General features: G+C 44.4%; 1 protein-coding gene across 1 annotated transcript in view; it reads right to left on the bottom strand.

Moving 5' to 3' along the window:
* Window positions 1–20060, bottom strand: part of LOC111950196 (cGMP-inhibited 3',5'-cyclic phosphodiesterase 3A-like) — an 89140-nt gene extending 69080 nt beyond the window's left edge. The window contains exon 1 of the mRNA XM_023967607.2: window positions 18631–20060. Coding sequence (XP_023823375.1) covers window positions 18631–19551 — 921 coding nt within the window. The 5' untranslated portion in view covers window positions 19552–20060. The remainder of the gene's footprint in view (window positions 1–18630) is intronic.
* Between the last annotated feature and the right edge of the window lie 813 nt (window positions 20061–20873).

Genomic DNA, 20873 nt, shown 5'->3' with positions numbered 1-20873 from the left:
AAAAATATTCAGACCCTTTACTCAGTACTTTGTTGAAGTACCTTTGGCAGCGATTACAGCCTCGAGTCTTTTTGGGTTTGACACTACAAGCTTGGTACATCTGTATTTGGGGAGTTCGTCCTATTCTTCTCTGCAGATCCTCRAAAGCTCTGTCAGGTTGGATGGGGAGTGTTGCAGCACAGCTATTTTCCGATTTCTRCAGAGATGTTCGATTGGGTTCAAGTCCGGGCTCTGGCTGTGCCACTCAAGGACATTCAGAGACTCCTGTGTTGTCTTGGCTGTGTGTTTAGAGTCGTTGTCCTGTTGGAAGGTGAACCTTCGCCCCAGTCTGAGTTACTGAGCACTCTAGAGCAGGTTTTCATCAACGATCTTTCTGTACTTTGCTCCGTTCATCTTTTCCTCGATCTTGACTAGTCTCCCAGTTCCTGCAGCTGAAAAACATCCCCAAAGCATGATTCTGCCACCCCCATGCTTCAGGTTTCCTCCAGATGTGACGCTTGGCATTCAGGCCAAAGAGTTCAATCTCGGTTTCATCAGACAAGATAATCTTGTTTCTAATATAGTCTGCGAGTCCATTTGATGCCTTTTGGTAAACTCCAAGCGGTCTGTCATGTGCCTTTTACTGAGGAGTGGCTTCCACCSCCCCACTACCATAAAGGCCTGATTGGTGGAGTGCTGCAGAGATGGTTGTCCTTCTGGAAGGTTCTCCCATCTCCACAGAGGAACTGTGGAGCTCTGTCAGAGTGATCATCGGGTTCTTGGTCACCTCCCTGACCAAAGCCCTTCTTCCCTGATTGCTCAGTTTTAAGCTGGCAGTCGCCATAAGAAGGTCTTGGTGAGTTCCCACCTGTGTTCTTCATGCTGCAGACTTTTTTTGGTCCCTTCCCGCTTGTGCTCGATACATCATGTCTCGGAGCTTCCGGCACAATATTTCGCCTCATGGCTTGGTTTTTGCTCTGACATGCACTGTCATCTTGACCTATTTGGCACAGGTGTGTGCCTTTCCAATCATGTCCAATCAATTGTTTTACCACAGGTGGCCTCCAATAGTTTAATAACATCTCCAGGATGTTAATGGACAGATGCACCTGCCTCAATATCGGTCTCATGCAAAGGGTCTGATACTTTGTAAATAGATTTTCTGTTTATATTTTAATGTGCACACATTTTCTACAACACATTTTCACTTTGTCATTATGGGGTATTGTGTGTCATTTGAAGGGAATTTAATCCATTTTAGAATAAGGCTGTACCGTAACTGTGGGAGAAAGTCAAGGTGTCTGAATACTTTCCGAAGGCGCTGTGATCATTTTCGGGTTCTGATTCTGTTCCTAGAATTACGTTATTTCCGGTTTTTCGGTTCTGTTCCTGAACCGGTTCCAACCCCTGATTAACAGCTTTTCTAGGACTGAACCTCCCCTAATCCTTTGCTTCCGTATACCCCCCCAGACGCCCCACGCCCATCACAACACACTATCCAATATAAGAGGGCTTCTGCCCTGAAGCTGGAGCGGAGGGAGAGGGGGAGGGGGAGACAGAGAAAGAGAGGAGAGGGGGGATAAACGAGAGAGGGGGATAGAGGAAGAGAGAGAATGAGAGGAAAGGGGAAGAATAGAGAGGGGGGGAAAGAGAAGGAGAGAGAGAGGAATTAGGAGTGACTGGATGGCTGGAGGAAACAGTGAATGGCTGGTGAATGGACGAGAGAGCATCATGCCTGGAGGACCACACTGACATAAACACAGACAGTAACAGGCCCACCGTGCAAACAGCACAGCTAACCACATGATCTTGACGATTGTGTGTGTGTTTGTGTGTGTTTGTGTGTTCTGTGTGTGTGTGTGAGGAAAGCGATGGTGTGTGTGTTCTGTGTGTGTTCCTCCTAATGGCCCGTACAGACGTCAGAGCCGTGGTCTGTCCCCTGGTCTGTTCACAGAAGAGCACTAACGATGACGCTCCTTGCCTCTCACAATGTCTTCCCACAGCACAAACAGCAAAAAAGAGAAGAGGAGATGGAGAGACAAACGAGAAGACAAAGACGGAGAGAGAGAGAGAGAGAGAGACGGAGAGAAGAGAGAGGAGTTCAGAGAGAGGTAACTAAGGATAAAGAAAGTGTGAGAGGTGTCTCCTTTGAAGGGTATGAAAGTGCGAAGTGTGTTGCTTGTTGGATTGGGTGATGGTTTGACGCTTGTCAGTGTTCAGTGTTCAACATTAGCAGAACGTAAACTCCAACCACACAGACAACCATAACAACCACGAGTCAACCAGAGTGGAACACCAACCCGGTGGGCCCAAGTGATCACCTAAATAGGCTCAAACATCTCGGCACACGTCAAGCTAGGATATGCTCCAGTATGATAGCCCACCACAGCGCGCGGCATTTTGGACCACCTTGTTCTGCTTCCCATAGGGATGCACACACTATGCTTGACATTACAGGGTGAAAGGCAGTGGTTAACTACAGCTGGTTATCCAACCTGACAACCTCTGGGACCACTGTTTAACCCACGGAGGCAGGACAAATCGCCTGGGTGCATATGTCGATCATGACTCGAGCCATGAACACACACACACACACACACACACACACACACACAGAGTGTGTTTTGCAGGTCTGGTAGGGATTACTAGTGTCACTGCTCCTGTGTTTATTTGACCAGGCCAGCCCTCCCGTTGGCTGCCCGCCTGCCTTGTACGCTCTTCTGCACGTCTGTTTGAAATGTCAGATGGGCAGAAAACGAGGGAGGGACGAGAGCGGTGTGTGTGTGTTCTGCCTCGGAGCTGGACATGAAACATAAACCAACAGCTGCAAAGAGCAAATGTCCCCCTTTTACTTGTCAAGAGATGAAAAGAGCTTTCTCTTTGTTTATGAGAGAACGATGCTCTTTTATGGCTCCTTCATTATTTAGAGAGCTTGGTAACACCGTTTTTACTGAGCAATGGAGTCTAACAGCAGACCAGACCAGTGAACTTACTCATCTAACGGACAAAGCTTACATCAGTCAGACAGACAGACACAATAAGTATTCGAAAACAATTTCATCCAAACCAATTTGAGAGGCATTGAATTTGGTGGCTGAACATCCTACCTGCAGATGGGGCGATGGTGTCAAAGCCAACTCTCCAGTACATGCCCTACGATGAGCCCTCCCAGGCCCGGGGACCTACTAAGTGATTGGATTAGCCTAATGTTCTGACTAACGAGATGTATTGACAGTGTATATTTATATCATCAAATCATCCTTTCTGATAAGATCAGAGCAGTAGTGGTAATAAAATAGACTACAGGATAAACCTTGTAGATAGGATTTATGGATAAATGCTTTTGCACACAGCTAAAGCACAGATGAAGAAGGTAGCTAAAGTGGGTAGCATGAAGCACAGGTCAGGTGGATGGATCTGCCAACTATGTGGGTCTCCTGTGGGGGTGGCAGGGAGGGACCGTGAACAAAGTTACGGCCCAGGACACGGGCTTTCAGTACTTTGAGAAGCATGAGTATAAAGAGTGTATTTCTAAACACAAACGACCATCCTCCACCCCAGCACCACATGATGGCCCGTTCCATCACAGACACATCGGGCAAATCAGGCCAAAATGAATGCGTGCGAGCACACACACACACACACACACAGAGATCTGCCTTACGTAACAGCTGAGGACACCACTCCCTCTCTAACTCCATCTTTCAGAGGACACCTGGCATCTGTCCTCTGAAAGATGGACTGAGAGAGAGAGTTAGAGAGAGAGTTAGAGAGAGAGTTAGAGAGTGAGTTAGAGAGAGACACAAATCTACAGCTTCGCATGCAGAGTGAGATGTAGAGGGACAGGACATTGGGTCTTATGTAATGACCAGTGCAGTTTATGTGGGTTGGTACAGGGCCTTTCCTACTCTGGTTGAAGGCAAGGGGGAGAGATGGTTGGCTCTTAATTTCATATCAGTCCCCATCTCCCTGTGTCACTAGAGTTAACACGTTACCCTGTGTCACTAGAGTTAACACGTTACCCTGTGTCATCACTGCCAGAGACCTCTTGCTGCTCAGACAACAGGTACTGTACCTTAGTGTCATGGAAGTGTCATCGTCACCTCAGAGAAAGGAGGAGAAAGAGGAGTAGGATGGGGTTCTGGGGATCTCTCCAGCTCAGGGTCTTGGAACAGTGACACCTCCCTTCACAAAATGTCACATTCCCACTTTCCTTTTCACACCCCTAGCCGGACTCGCAAGCTCCCTCTGTCACACGTAACACACTTGTAAAGTGTTTACTGTTCACACAGTACATCACACACACACACACACACACACTCCCTCTCTCTGTGTGATACACACAAATAGACATGCTGTGTTGTCCCAAGTTTTTGTTATTTTGCATTTATAAGCAAATTCTGCACAGCGTCATCAGCCCAGCAGCTGAGGTAACGAGCCACCAGTCAGCCATCTCTCTCTCTCTCACACACACACACACACACACACAATTGTTATTGCAGAGCATTCATCTGGCCTGGGTTTTAAAGACGACTCTCCTTGCTCTGGAACCCATTGGCCTTCTGACGGGAATGAATTTTAAGTGGGAGGGTTGTTTGTGTGTGTGTGTGTGTGTGGCAGCTGGGACACACCTGAGGATGCAACGCACCCCCCCCATCCTCCACACCAAACAACCGACACGTAGCTACTCCGCGTTGAGAAAACCTGGCAAAAAAAAAATGTTAATCTAGTTTATCCCTTTGGCCTCATAAAACATATCCAGTTGAATAAAAGCTGAGGAATGCAGTGTGTGGCAAATAAAAACAAACAAATATAAAAAGGCTAATGTTCACCAGCATGATGAGGTCATCTTCAAGCCCTCTCAGTCACTGTATTCAGTCCCTGCATACGCCGTGTTTCAGAATGCCTTGACTTGGAGTACACAAAATTACCACCAGATACAGGGAATAATATTCTCCAACAACACAGAACAGAGCAGGTCTGGCAGGCTGGGGGATAGGCTGGATAGCAGGTCGGGAGGCAGGTCTGCAGGCTGGAGGATAGGCAAGAGTGAACAGCACATCGTGCTTAGTGCTCTTCTCTACTTCACTCTGTGCATTTCAGGCCTCGCATCACAACACATACAGTGTCTTCAGAAAGTATTCACATCCTTGACTCTTACCCACATTTTGTTGTGTTACAGACTGAATTTAAAATACGTCCAGTTGAGTTTTGTGTCACGGGCCTACCCCATAATGATGTAAAAACTTTTTACAATAAATCATAAAAAATTAAAAGCTGAAATGTCTTGAGTCTATTAAGTAGTTCAACCCCTTGTTAGGTGGCAAGCCTTAAATAAGTTCAGAAGATAAAAAGTGTCTTAACAAGTCACTAATAAATCGATGCATGGACTTCCCTGTGTGGGCAATAATATGGACTATGTTTACACTCATCTCAGTACCCCACACATATAAGTACTGTTTTTAATTACACAAAAAACAAAAAACGACAATAAACCAGAGAAGTTGGATGGTGTATCACTACCACGCAGCACAACATAATAACCACACTTTCCCACAGTCATTGCAGAGAGGAAGGAACCGCTCAGTATTTTACACGAAGGCCAATGGTGACTTTGAAACAGTTACAAGTTATGGGCTTGTGATATGGGGAATGGGCAAACAAGTGTAATTACCCAACAATGGCTACCTAAATGACAGAGTGAAAGAAAGAAACCTGTATGAAATAAAAAATATTCCAAACACATGTATCCTGTTTGCAATAAGGCACTATTTATTTAAATGTTTTATAAACCTTTATTTAACTAGGCAAGTCAGTTAAGAACAAATTCTTATTTACAATGACGGCCTAACAAAAGCCTCCTGCGGAGGCGGACATGGGATTAATAAATTAAAAATAAACGGCAAAGAAATTACTTATTTCCTGAATACAATCATGTTATGTTGGACAAACCCACACAACACATCAGAGTACCAGTCTTCATATTTTTCAAGCATGGTGGTGGCTGCATCTTGTTATGGGTATATTTGTCATTGGAAAAGATAGGGAGTGTTTTATGAAAAAATTAATTAAATAGAGCTAAGCACACGTAAAATCCTAGAGGAAAACTGGGCAGTCTGCTTTTCCACAGACACTGGGAGAGAAATTCCTTATCAGCAGGACAATACACTAAAACACACAGCTAAAATATACACTGGAGTTGTAAAATTGTTACCAAGACGACCTTGAATATTCCTGAGTGCTAGTTCAGTTTTGACTTAAATGGCTTGAACATCTATGGAAAGACTTCAAATGGCTGTCTAGCAAGACCAAACAAAACAACCTGACAGAGCTTGAAGAATTAAAAAAATTATAATGTGCAAATATTGTACATCCAGGTGTGTCCAGCTCTAGAGACCTTACCTGAAAGACGCACAGCATGTAATCACTGCCAAAGGTTTGATGCTAACATGTATTGACTGAGGGGTGTAGCAATATATGTGAATTCAACACTTCTGTATTTATTTTCAAACATTTGCAAAAATTTCAAAAACTATCTTTCACTTGTCATTATGGGTATGTGTGTAGATGGTTGAGGGGGAAAAAAAAGTTTCATCATTTTTTAAATTCAGGCTGTAACCACAAACAAAATGTGGAATAAGTCAAAGGGTGATGAATACTTTCTGAAGAGCACTGTACATGTACAGCGCATTCGGAAAGTATTCAGAACCCTTCCTTTTCAGATTTTGTGTAAGTTACAGCCTTATTTAAAATTGAGTTTAATTTTTTTAAAATTAATTGTGTCATCTTGACATGTTTTTAAAACTTGATTGGAGTCCACGCGTGGTTAAATTCAATTGATTGGACATGATTTGGAAAGGCACACACCTGTCTATATAAGGTCCCACAGTTGACAGTGCATGTCAGAGCTAAAACCAAGCCATGAGATAGAAGGAAATGTCCGTAGAGCTCCGAGACAGGATTGTGTCGAGGCACAGATCTGGGGAAGGGTACCAAAAACGTTCTGCAGCATTGAAGGTCCCCAAGAACACATTGGTCCCCATCATTCTTAAATGGAAGAAGTTTGGAACTACCAAGACTCTTCCTAGAGCTGGCCACCCGTCCAAACTGAGCAATCGGGGGAGAAGGGCCTTGTTCGGGGAGGTGACCAAGAACCCGATGGTCACTCTGACAGAGTTCCAGAGTTCCTCTGTGGAGATAAGAGAACCTTCCAGAAGGACAACCATCTGTGGAGCACTCCACTAATCAGGCCTTTATGGTAGAGTGGCCAGACGAAAGCCYCTCCTCAGTAAAAGGCACATGACAGCCCACTTGGACATGAGAAACAAAATTCTCTGGTCTGATGAAACCAAGTATGAACTCACATCTGGAGGAAATCTGGCACCATCCCTWCGGTGAAGCATGGTGGTGGTGGCAGCATCATGCTMTGGGGATGTTTTTCTGAAGCAAGGACTGGGAGACTAGTCAGGATTGAGGGAAAGATMAATGGAGTAAAGTATCGAGAAATCCTTGATGAAAACCGGAAAAACAGGACCTCAGACTGGGATGAAGGTTCACCTTCCAACAGGAAAARGAACCTAAGCACACAGCCAAGACAACACAGAAGTGGCTTTGGGACAAGTCTCTGAATGTCCTTGAGTGCCCCAGCRAGAGCACGGACTTGAACCCGGTTGAACATCTCTGGAGAGACCTGAAAATAGCTGTGCAGCTATCCAACCTGACAAAGTTTGAGAGGATCTGTAGAGAAGAATGGGAGAAACTCCCCAAATACAGGTGTGCCAAGCGTCATACCCAAGAATACTCTAGGCTGTAATCGCTGCCAAAGGTGCTTCAGCAAAGTACTGAGTAAAGGGTCTGAATACTTATGTAAATGTGGTAGCAGTTTTTTTATTTGTAATAAATTAGCAAACATTTCTATCCTTTTGCGTCCACAGAAATAGTTAGAACCCATGACCTTAAAGATATCCAGGGCCAAAACAGCTTCCGTTAAGAAAACCATCAAAGTTTACCTATATACTATTCAATGTTTTTAAGATGATGCATCTGAGCAATATCCCTTCATCCATACAAGCTGAGCTAAGCTGAGCTAACTTATGACTCATTAARAGTTCCAAGACATCTGCATCCAATKCTAGTACATTGTTGCCTTGCCAAAACAAGACAACTTCTTGGCTTAAGCAGAAACAGGAAAGMAGCCTACTGTCCCTATCCAATCCCAGACCCATTTCTCATGATAAAGATCTGATCCAACCTAGCAGCAGGTTCTCTTTGGCTCCAGGAACAGACAGCTTCGTGCAATTCACTGCATTGCGCACGTCTCCATTGTGTTGTGCGTAAAAGCAGCATTACACAAGCAAGGAGAGTAATGGAAGTGAAAAAACACTACCAGCTGCATGTGATGCAATTACGCTGGCAATTACCTGATAGACAACCACAGCACCAGGCACTGTGGAGCCTTAGAGGAGGCAGGGAGGGAGGCAGGGGTCAGGCAGGGCAAACACTGCCGCCCAGCAGACTGATGACAACACAGAAGCACTGGGCAACTCAGAGGGCTAGCCTGGAACCCTCTTGGTCCACAGAAAGCTCAATTAAGAAATGCATGAGATTTTATTCCGACGCATCAACAATCTGCAATGTCAATTTTTCAAACCTTTATTTGGCCAGGTAAGCCAATGAGAACGAATTATATTTTACAATAAAGACCTGGTTATACAGTATGAACATTTATAAACACTCATCGCTCAAACACACACACCGAACCCAATAACGCTGCATGTTCAACTGGGCCATAGTAATCAACCACAGTGACGTGATCGGTGGACAGGAGCTATGGTTTATGAGGACTCCTCTATGGTTTATGAGGACTCCTCCATGGTTTATGAGGACTCCTCCATGGTTTATGAGGACTCCTCNTACAGAGTTTATTGGCTGTGATATGGGGAATGGGTCAACAACATTGTAATTACGCCACAATACTAACCTAAATGACAGAGTGAAAAGAAAGAAGCCTGTATAGAATAAAAAATATTCCAAAACATGTATCCTGTTTGCAATAAGGCACTATTTTATTTAAATGTTTTATTAAACCTTTATTTAACTAGGCAAGTCAGTTAAGAACAAATTCTTATTTACAATGACGGCCTAACAAAAGGRCTCCTGCGGGGACGGGGACATGGGATTAAAAATWAAAAATAAACGGCAAAGAAATTWACTTTATTTCCTGAATACAAAGRGTTATGTTTGGAACAAACCCAACACAACACATCACTGAGTACCAGTCTTCATATTTTCAAGCATGGTGGTGGCTGCATCTTGTTATGGGTATATTTGTCATTGGAAAAGACTAGGGAGTTTTTTATGATAAAAATTAATTAAATAGAGCTAAGCACAGGRAAAATCCTAGAGGAAAACCTGGTCCAGTCTGCTTTCCACCAGACACTGGGAGAGAAATTCCCTTATCAGCAGGACAATAACCTAAAACACACAGCTAAATATACACTGGAGTTGTAAAGTTGCTTACCAAGACGACCTTGAATATTCCTGAGTGGCCTAGTTACAGTTTTGACTTAAATTGGCTTGAACATCTATGGAAAGACTTCAAAATGGCTGTCTAGCAATGACCAACAAACAACCTGACAGAGCTTGAAGAATTAAAAAAAMTATAATGTGCAAATATTGTACAATCCAGGTGTGRCAAGCRCTTAGAGACTTACCCTGAAAGACGCACAGCTGTAATCACTGCCAAAGGTGATGCTAACATGTATTGACTGAGGGGTGTGAATAATTATGTGAATTCAACATTTCTGTATTTCATTTTCAATACATTTGCWAAAATTTCAAAAAACATCTTTCACTTTGTCATTATGGGGTATTGTGTGTAGATGGTTGAGGGGGAAAAAAAGTTCATCATTTTTTAAATTCAGGCTGTAACACAACAAAATGTGGAATAAGTCAAAGGGTATGAATACTTTCTGAAGGCACTGTACATGTACAGCGCATTCGGAAAGTATTCAGACCCCTTCCCTTTTTCCACATTTTGTTAAGTTACAGCCTTATTTTAAAATTGATTTAATTTTTTAAAAATTAATTGTCATCCTTGACATGTTTCTAAAACTTGATTGGAGTCCACCTGTGGTACATTCAATTGATTGGACATGATTTGGAAAGGCACACACCTGTCTATATAAGGTCCCACAGTTGACAGTGCATGTCAGAGCTAAAACCAAGCCATGAGATAGAAGGAAATGTCCGTAGAGCTCCGAGACAGGATTGTGTCGAGGCACAGATCTGGGGAAGGGTACCAAAAACGTTCTGCAGCATTGAAGGTCCCCAAGAACACATTGGTCCCCATCATTCTTAAATGGAAGAAGTTTGGAACTACCAAGACTCTTCCTAGAGCTGGCCACCCGTCCAAACTGAGCAATCGGGGGAGAAGGGCCTTGTTCGGGGAGGTGACCAAGAACCCGATGGTCACTCTGACAGAGTTCCAGAGTTCCTCTGTGGAGATAAGAGAACCTTCCAGAAGGACAACCATCTGTGGAGCACTCCACTAATCAGGCCTTTATGGTAGAGTGGCCAGACGAAAGCCYCTCCTCAGTAAAAGGCACATGACAGCCCACTTGGACATGAGAAACAAAATTCTCTGGTCTGATGAAACCAAGTATGAACTCACATCTGGAGGAAATCTGGCACCATCCCTWCGGTGAAGCATGGTGGTGGTGGCAGCATCATGCTMTGGGGATGTTTTTCTGAAGCAAGGACTGGGAGACTAGTCAGGATTGAGGGAAAGATMAATGGAGTAAAGTATCGAGAAATCCTTGATGAAAACCGGAAAAACAGGACCTCAGACTGGGATGAAGGTTCACCTTCCAACAGGAAAARGAACCTAAGCACACAGCCAAGACAACACAGAAGTGGCTTTGGGACAAGTCTCTGAATGTCCTTGAGTGCCCCAGCRAGAGCACGGACTTGAACCCGGTTGAACATCTCTGGAGAGACCTGAAAATAGCTGTGCAGCTATCCAACCTGACAAAGTTTGAGAGGATCTGTAGAGAAGAATGGGAGAAACTCCCCAAATACAGGTGTGCCAAGCGTCATACCCAAGAATACTCTAGGCTGTAATCGCTGCCAAAGGTGCTTCAGCAAAGTACTGAGTAAAGGGTCTGAATACTTATGTAAATGTGGTAGCAGTTTTTTTATTTGTAATAAATTAGCAAACATTTCTATCCTTTTGCGTCCACAGAAATAGTTAGAACCCATGACCTTAAAGATATCCAGGGCCAAAACAGCTTCCGTTAAGAAAACCATCAAAGTTTACCTATATACTATTCAATGTTTTTAAGATGATGCATCTGAGCAATATCCCTTCATCCATACAAGCTGAGCTAAGCTGAGCTAACTTATGACTCATTAARAGTTCCAAGACATCTGCATCCAATKCTAGTACATTGTTGCCTTGCCAAAACAAGACAACTTCTTGGCTTAAGCAGAAACAGGAAAGMAGCCTACTGTCCCTATCCAATCCCAGACCCATTTCTCATGATAAAGATCTGATCCAACCTAGCAGCAGGTTCTCTTTGGCTCCAGGAACAGACAGCTTCGTGCAATTCACTGCATTGCGCACGTCTCCATTGTGTTGTGCGTAAAAGCAGCATTACACAAGCAAGGAGAGTAATGGAAGTGAAAAAACACTACCAGCTGCATGTGATGCAATTACGCTGGCAATTACCTGATAGACAACCACAGCACCAGGCACTGTGGAGCCTTAGAGGAGGCAGGGAGGGAGGCAGGGGTCAGGCAGGGCAAACACTGCCGCCCAGCAGACTGATGACAACACAGAAGCACTGGGCAACTCAGAGGGCTAGCCTGGAACCCTCTTGGTCCACAGAAAGCTCAATTAAGAAATGCATGAGATTTTATTCCGACGCATCAACAATCTGCAATGTCAATTTTTCAAACCTTTATTTGGCCAGGTAAGCCAATGAGAACGAATTATATTTTACAATAAAGACCTGGTTATACAGTATGAACATTTATAAACACTCATCGCTCAAACACACACACCGAACCCAATAACGCTGCATGTTCAACTGGGCCATAGTAATCAACCACAGTGACGTGATCGGTGGACAGGAGCTATGGTTTATGAGGACTCCTCTATGGTTTATGAGGACTCCTCCATGGTTTATGAGGACTCCTCCATGGATTATAGATCCTCCATGTTTTATAGACTCCTCCATGTTTATGAGACCTCCCAGTTTATGGACTCCTCCATGGTTTATGAGGACTCCCCATGTTTATGAGACTCCTCCATGGTTTGATGAGGACTCCCCATCGTTATAAGACGTAGTTCCTGAACTTCTTCAAGGACAGTTCTCCAATGCTGCTGATATAGGGGCTTGAGCCATTATAACAGGACGCTATTGTAGACATTTAGAGAAATCTATCATATTTTATCATTACACTTATGATTCATCGGAATTCACACAATTGATCACATTAGCTGTCTGTCCCCTCCAATGAACAGAGAAAAACACCCGTTGCATAATCATTTTAATAAACGCCCCCGTTTCAACAACAAAAAATCTGACCATGCATCAGTCCACCTCCTCGTACGCTGACTGAGACTCCACGCCTCTCCTCCTGAACATGGCATTGTGCTGTGCTGTGTTGCACGGCAGCATTTAACCCACTTCTCTCTCTAATTAAAATAGACTCAGAGAAAACAAACCCTGCACCAAAATCCTTCAACCTTTTTCTCTCCAGCCTCTCCCTCCCTGGCTCTCACTCGTTTTCAGACGGACAAACAGATGTACAGACCTGGTTTCTGTTAAAGGCTGGCTTTCTTCCCCCCCCCCTCCCCATCTGCCGGGCATATTTTCAAACTAAAACACACCATTGAGTGGGTAACAGTACGCTCCTTGTCTGGGGCCAGGGGCTCATATGGCTGGCCAGCAGGGTAGCCACTCTGTATATGGGGAGAGGGGAGCACGTTGAGGGGAGAGGGGAGAGAGGAGAGGCTAGCAGGGTGAGGGGAGTAGGAAGTTGGGAGCAGGGATAGGGGAGCAGGGGAGAGAGGAGGAGGGGGTAGGGAGCAAGGAGCGGGGGAGATGGGATCTGGGCAGCGGCCAGTCCAGGTTAAAAAAACAAGCTGCCTCTCAGCAGTGGGCTAAGTAGCCCTACAGCTACAGCTAGTTAGCTAGTTGGGGCTCGAGCTTTCTCTCTCTCTTGCTGGTACACTCATACACACAAATTCTCAAAAACGCACACAGATGCACAAGCACACATCCACATGTGGGTACACAATTATGCATACACATTTTGCACACACCTTGCGTAGGCACACACAAACCGTAATGTGGGCAAACCAGTATGGTACTGACGCACACATATGTGGACACACACACAAACGCGCCTTCACAATCATGCATGAACACATACGTGGACCACACACTCAGCTGCCCAGGCAAGCATACAGACACATCCCATCCCTCCTGTTTCACATGTGAGTGATGTTGACGTGAGGCTGATAATGAACTCCTAATGAGGAGGATAAGTCAGACTGTGACAACCGGAGGCAGAATCTCTCTTTGGGATGACTCTGGTCTCTAACTCCCGACACAATACTGGCTTTTCATAGGCTACTGTGAGACTATGCAGGCATCTGCTATGTTTCACTAGTGAATGGAAAGAGAAAACAACTTCAATCCTAATGTACCTTCAGGTACTGGATAGAAAAAAACAAGTACGTGGAAAAGAACCATTGCCTATATAGGAGACACTGCCTTGGCAGCCGCGGCAGAAACTGTAGAAATGTTTAAGTGTTTGGAGTGAGTGTGTGTTAGTATTTGAGTGTGSTGTCTGTTAGTGTTTTGGTGAGCAGAGCGGCGCTGTGGTGTGTTTATAAGAACAGTGGTGAGGTTTCACAGGCCAGCTAGGCTGTTGTCCTGTTACGACTGACATCTTTGGTAGACTTGGCAGGAAACTGTTCTCCCTCCTCCCTTTCTCTCCATCTCTCTCACGTCTTTCACCACTCTCCATCCCCATCCTTCTCTTCCCCACTTGCTCTCTGCCGTCCATTCCTCCCTCCTTCTCCACCTACCTCTGGCCTGAATGAGGGGTCCATTCATTCTTTTTTTCTTCATAAGAGCTACAGCTGCACACCTGGTGACAAAAGGCCACGGCTCTCTCTTCTCTTGCTCACTGTCTACCTTTCTTTACCTCTCCTATCCTTTACCCCTGCCTCTGTCTATCAATCTACATCTTCCTTTGTCGCTCCCTCTCTGCATCTCCCTCCCACTCTCTTCTTCCCCTGCATCTCTCTATACCTCTATACACACACATACCTCTTCCTCTCCAGGACCGTGTACTGGTGGTGCTGTTCTCTGAGACTTGGGTCGCTGTGCAGCGCTGTTTTGTTTTTTATATGAATGAGGTTTGGCAGCCGGCGGCCCCATCAAACAGCTGAAGCTACACATTCCTCGGACGCCCTCTCACAGTCGCAGCTAGGCTCCTCTCACTCACAACCAAAATAAGGTTGGCCGTGCTGAGCTTGTGTGTGTGTGTGTGTGTGTAAAAGATCCCTCTGTCCATTCACACACAGACAAGCTCAATTAAACAGAGAGGGCTAGGCAGACTAATAAAGTCAACATTCAGCATGTCTAGTCATCAGGTAGAAAAGACACCCTCTCTGCTTCCGACAAGATGAAAACAGGTGAATGTACACTATGACAACATGTAGAGGAATATGCTCAACACACACACAAGCTCGGCACGGCCAAGCTTATCTTGTTGGTGAGTGAGCGGCCGAGCTGCGACACACACACAAGAAGCCACTACGTTAAGTACAAACCGGTTCTAAGTTAATCTGTTTTTGTACAGATGTAGGATCTTAATTTGAGCCAGATTGCTACAGCATGAAAATAATCCTGCAGCAACAGGAAATGTGAATTATTATGTGGATTATAATTCATGTACATTTTTGTAGGGGTTGATACATTTTTCTTAAGGGAAAATCAAGTCTGGAATTTCAAATTGAGATCTACAAATTTCAGAAGCCTTTTTAAACCTCAAATACATTACAAGCTTTACAACGTTCTCCTGCAACAGGGGGATCAAAATAAGATCCTACATCTGTACATGATCRAGGCCCTTTTGGGGACTATAGTCTAAACCTATGAGGGCAGATAGAATAGTCCAGCCTACTAACCTTGTATCAGTGGCACAGAAATTCAGGAATCTATGGCACAGAGCGTAATGTGGTGGGTCTCTGTGGGAATGAATGTGCGTCATTGAGAGAATAGTGTTTCCCTCAAATAGATTCTCGCTGCACCCTTTTCTCCTTCAAATTTAACTGAATCACACCCTCTCTCTCTTTCCTTTCTCTCTCTATCTGTCATTCTCTCTCTCTCTGTCATTCCCTCTCTCTCTCTCGCTGTGGCATAGAAATATTAAGACGTTTGATAATTAGGTAATATACAGTTCGAAAATTGAACAAAATTCAGAACTGCTTGGACTGGTGGAGCCCCATTCCCCAACTATTTTTCAAACATTCAACTATTTTAGCAGAAGCATTGTTATAATGTATGGCATTGTATAATATACAGTCCTCTGTGTGTGTGGGTGGGGAAAATGAGAAGGAGAACCAAGGCAGAAACTAATCTCATAAAATTGAATTTTTAAATGRCCTACTTACAACTTCTCTATTCCTGAGCCAACGTTTGGACTGTATCCGCCCCAAACTCACTAGAAAAGGCTATTTCCTRGAATCATATCCCTCTAGAAGCCTCTGCTAAAACACAAACAACTTTTGCAGCTAGCTAGTCCYCTGCAGCGCTGCCACAGAGCTACTCACACTGTCTCTGCATCCACTCAGTCTAAAAGGAGATTTATATCATGATATGTTATTAGAAGTGCTCTAACTCTAAGAAATCCCCTAGAATTCATTAAAAAGCTATTTATGAAGCAGCAATCTATCTGAAACGGTTTCATCTGACATTACAATGTCTTCCTCAAACTATACATGCTATATTATACAGATGGTAATGATTTACTAAGAACTGAATGTTCATAAAGCCTACCTTACACATTTATAAACGCATCGTAAACGTGACATTATGGCTACATTGAGCAACACAATGGAGACAGGAGAGTTTGAAGTAGCAGTGGAGGACTTCTTGGAGCTGTTTGATGCTGCAATGTAAAGCAAGAACACATTCTGGCAGGCAGTCAGAGGAGGCTGGCTCATAAATACTGTAGGAGGTCAYGTTTATGAAAATCTATGCTTCTCTGAGTTGAGCGAGAACTGCACCCAGAGGAGAGCTGCACACACACACACGCACACACACAAGATTAGTTTTTTTTTTAAACCCTTGGGAAAAACATAAGGCTGCTTCTCAAATTATACCCTGAATCAATTTCCATTGCACTAAAAAGCCATTCACTATAGAGAATACAGAATAATGTCCTACCATCATAGGTGACATTTGATAATTTCCTATACTGTACAGCACATACAGTGACCCTGGTGACCGGCGACCAGGCCCTGTTTTTCAGACAGACTTGTTTTGATCCAGCCAGCGAGCCTCTCCTGGTGTAGCTAGCCTTCTCTCTCAAGAGGCTTATGCAACTCACTTCAAGGAGACGCCTGTGGAGGACAGGACACGCTGCCTGGCCTGCCACTCCGCACAGCACTCACCCTGACCAATCGCAAGGCCTCTTGAGTATCAAAGCTCCCGAAACCAYGTCCTCTGAGGGGGGCCAATTTGTCAGACCTCGTGTCGTTGTATGTTGTTAGTGAGGTTGATCAGCATCATTGAACATGATTCGATCAGACGACCCATCGCTAACACACTGTGTACAGTTCAAAAGGGATGTGCCCAAAGTCACTCAACAGTCAACACCAAAACACATGGCCTAAACAAGTTGCATTAAACATCRGTATGAAGCTATYGGCCAGCTCGGGCCTCTTACTTAAAAATAAGTCATTATATTTAAGACTTTGGACAGCGTGCTCATCCTGAGTACAAAGTACAATATCCTTGTGGATATCCATGTGGATTTTATATGTTCAATGTTGTTTTTTATGCTCCTTCGCTGCAAAACCAATTTCCCTCTGGGACAAATAAATGTGAAACCTTTTGAAGAGTGTCCGGTATCTCGTCTTTAATAGTGGGACACGCCTTCTGCCAACACAAAACGTCTGCTTGGATATTATCTCAACTTGGATACCTTTTTATTTTTGTTTTATTCTAAACTATCACCAGAGGGCGTAACGTCAATGGGAGGCAACACAGTAGTAACTGCTGAGAAGGTGTGGAGGAGGTAGAGCTGTTGTGAAAGTTTTACCCTTGAAGATCATCGACAGCAAATCTAACATTTATGAGATCAGTCGTCGTTGATTCACTTTGTTGTAGAATTCACAGTTGAGATGAWGCATTATGAACACTACCCACAGGTCTGGTTGACATACTAGAGTACCTCAGCTTCATATGGATGTGTTCATTCACATCATACATGCTGAGGAGGATACAAAACGTTGCCAGCAGTACAGCATGTCTTCTCTGTTGTACAGCTTATAAAGGCTGTATACTTGGGGAGRCCCARYCACAACACTTGTACATCTGCATCTAAAATGTAGCAGATGTACTAACTTTGGATTGCAATTCAWTGATGAAAGAAGATTTCAGGTAGTATTAAAAAAAAGTCCAGCATTGCACAAAATCTGTTCTTAAAGACAGGAAACCCTTCTCAGGATACACAGTGTCCTTAGACATTAAATAAACAAAGCACGAGGCTGAATAAAACAATAGGCAAGGTCAGTAAATGCACTTGAATACAATAAAAAGATACTCTAGAATGTGTACCTTCACATTTAAGATTAATTTCTTATTCATATAAATTCAAGCCGGTCTGTAGAACACATTTCCTGGTAACTACCGTATAAAAAAAACATGAGTTACAGTAAACCGTGCAGAAATGTGTTTGATATCAGTCTCTAACTACTGATAAACTTTTAAAATTGGTGTGAGCTGACGTGTAAGCCATTCCTCCGAGCCAGAGCCACCCGGCCAGGTCAAACAAAAGGCCGGGTTTGAGGGCTGGTTATCAGCCCTGACTCTGTCTCAGGTGACCCACCCTGGCATGACTTACTACCTGAAGGGCAAAGCAATCCTTCACTAGATGGATGGACTGGACACAGAGCATATACCCTATACGGACCACTGGACAGTGGCATACAGTTGTTTATCAAAAGCACAAACACATACTTGCCATTTGAACAGTGGCCTACATTACAATAGAACAGAAAAAGGCAGCCAGGGTTGGAACATGCATGCAGAGAGTATTTCCCTTTAATAGCGTAGATAAAGTGCTCATGATAGAACCAGCGCAAGTAAACACACGTGTTCTATATTCAGAGTAGCCTATAGGAAAACGTGTCAGAGAAMAAGCTAAGCTTTGAGGCATCCRGCAAAGTAATTCAAAGGACCCTRTAATGTAATAATAATATGCCTAATAATAATAACAATACTAGTCKTAATCATAATACATTCGGGCACAATGCATAAATTGTGGGCACATTTTTGTGTCATTCCCTTGCTCTAACCCAAACGAAAAAAAAGCCAAACATTKAAATTATAGCTAAGCTTTTACCTGTTCCCGTGGAATGCATGGGAGCGAGGTCCTTCGGTGGGACTTGCTGTTGCTGTGACTGTGCGCCATGTCTGAAGAGACCACTGAACTGGACATCCGTCGCCTTTTAAACACGGGAATGATATTCTCTTCCTTCCCGGCTGTCACGTAGCTACAACCCGCCCCGAGTGGCACTGAGCCCGTCAGGAGCCGGTCAGCATACCTCGCTAGCAGGACTCCCAGCACTCCTACCAGGTACGCCAGGTAGGGTCTCCAGCTGGCCCGGATCTTGTTGAGGGAGATGAGAGACACAGTTCTGATGATACTGATGAAGARGATGACGGAAACCCCCTGTCCGAGTCTGACCACCATCAGCGCCCCGACGGCTAGACAGGACAGAACCACCACCGTGGCGGTGAACGACAYCAACTGGTCCTCCGCACCGTGCAGGAGAGACTGCGCCGCGGCTTCGCCGAAGTGACACACTGCCAACAGAAACACGGCGGTCCGGATCAGCACCCCGCAGCGGATCAGGTACAAGCCAACCCAAAAGAAGGCACATACGAGAGTGAAGACGGGGGACACCAGGTACCAAACGTTCAACAACAGTTCCACCACACAGGTCGCCACGAAATGAACTAGAGATCCAGACTCGCCGTTATTCTTGCTGTTACTGCTGCAACTCTGCTGCTCCACGTCCCAGTCCACCAATCTGACCAGCAAAGCAAGAATAACCGAGACAGAGCCCACACACACCGCGGACGACAGTCMTAGGGAACTCCATATATCTGRGAGTCTCAGCCACGACTGGCAGCCCGCGTCCTGATACAGAGGYGTGACACATGTTTTCACATAGCCGTTGCGCTCCACCGCCCGCGGGCATTTCTCATGAGCCCTCCTTGATATACCTCTGCCGCTGTCAGCTTCCACTTCCATCGTCATCACACAGGGGGGGACGAAGGAAGCGGCGTGAACTATATATTCGCAGTGTGTAAATGTGAAAGGTTCAGTGCATTTTCATACACCATGTTTGACAGAGAGAGCCATAACGCGCGGCAGTGTGTGGGACTGTGCGCTACTGCTTGCGCGCTTCGAAATTATTGACCCATTTCTCCCCAAAACACACATAAAGTAGGCCACAAAAATACTGAACACGAATGAACGAAAACTCGTACTGGAAAAAGTAACGTTTCACTGTGTAGCCTTCAACAAACCACATAAAACATCCCCATATTTTCTATAGTCCTCCCTGCGCGAGAGCAGCCTCCATCCAGTGAACCAGAAAGAGCAACTCTTGACGATTCGCACATCTAGGCCACTGCCTGCATCTCCTCTCATCTCCCTCTTATCTCGCCCTCCCGCACAACACTCTCCTCTCTCCTTTGTGCCGCTCCGTCTCTTCCTCTCTCTCCGTATTATTTATCCCTCACATTTCTTCTGCTCTTCATAGGCTAGGCTACTACTCTCCTCTTGAAGAAACAGCAGCGGAGTTTGCCGAAGCGTGGCATACTGCTGCCCGGACGTAAACCATGTTTACATAGAGATTTCCTGACGTTTTTTATTTTTTTTAAAGGAGATGAAATAGAGCCCCGGCTTGGTCCGGTGGCTCGAGGGGCGTCACAAAACAAATCAATGATGATGGTGATGGAATGTATTATAATTATGATAATGAATGCAATAGAATTAGGRCTATTTCCACAAACATCAATTATAACATTTTCTGTAGGCTATGCTGGAAATAAATACCATGATGTCATGATAGTCGAAAATGGCTCGTGAYATTCCCAGTGCCGCTGGCAGAATATCTCACGTTTTTTCTATGGAAGGTTGAATAATGCATATTAAAGTCACTTGCATCATGGGCCACGTCATCCAATCCATATCCTGAAAATATGAGCTCAACTTACACCTCTTCTCTCAMAGCGTATTTWATGAAAGCAATTAACTTCAGAGGGTAACTATTCGGCTATCTTTCWCTTTTGATGATCTTATCAAAGTAATTGATTTTAGGGTATAAGCCAAATAAATTTCTTGTCATGAAAGAGGAGTCCAGGCAGGTGCAACTGAAGGACAATTCACATGATGTAAGACTGGATCTGACGGTTTGTGATATGGGAAGAATGGCACCCTATTCCCTATGTAGTGAAAAGTAGTGCTTTACATAGGGAATCTGTGGCATTTGGGACCCAAGTTAGATTTTGTATATAAACTCCTCACCTATTTTGGTAGAATAGAACAGCTTTTGTAAACAGTGTATTCAGAGA

Source organism: Salvelinus sp. IW2-2015, linkage group LG3 (genome assembly GCF_002910315.2).
Source record: "Salvelinus sp. IW2-2015 linkage group LG3, ASM291031v2, whole genome shotgun sequence".
Classification (NCBI taxonomy): domain Eukaryota; kingdom Metazoa; phylum Chordata; class Actinopteri; order Salmoniformes; family Salmonidae; genus Salvelinus; species Salvelinus sp. IW2-2015.
This window is presented reverse-complemented; position numbering and strand designations above follow the sequence as displayed.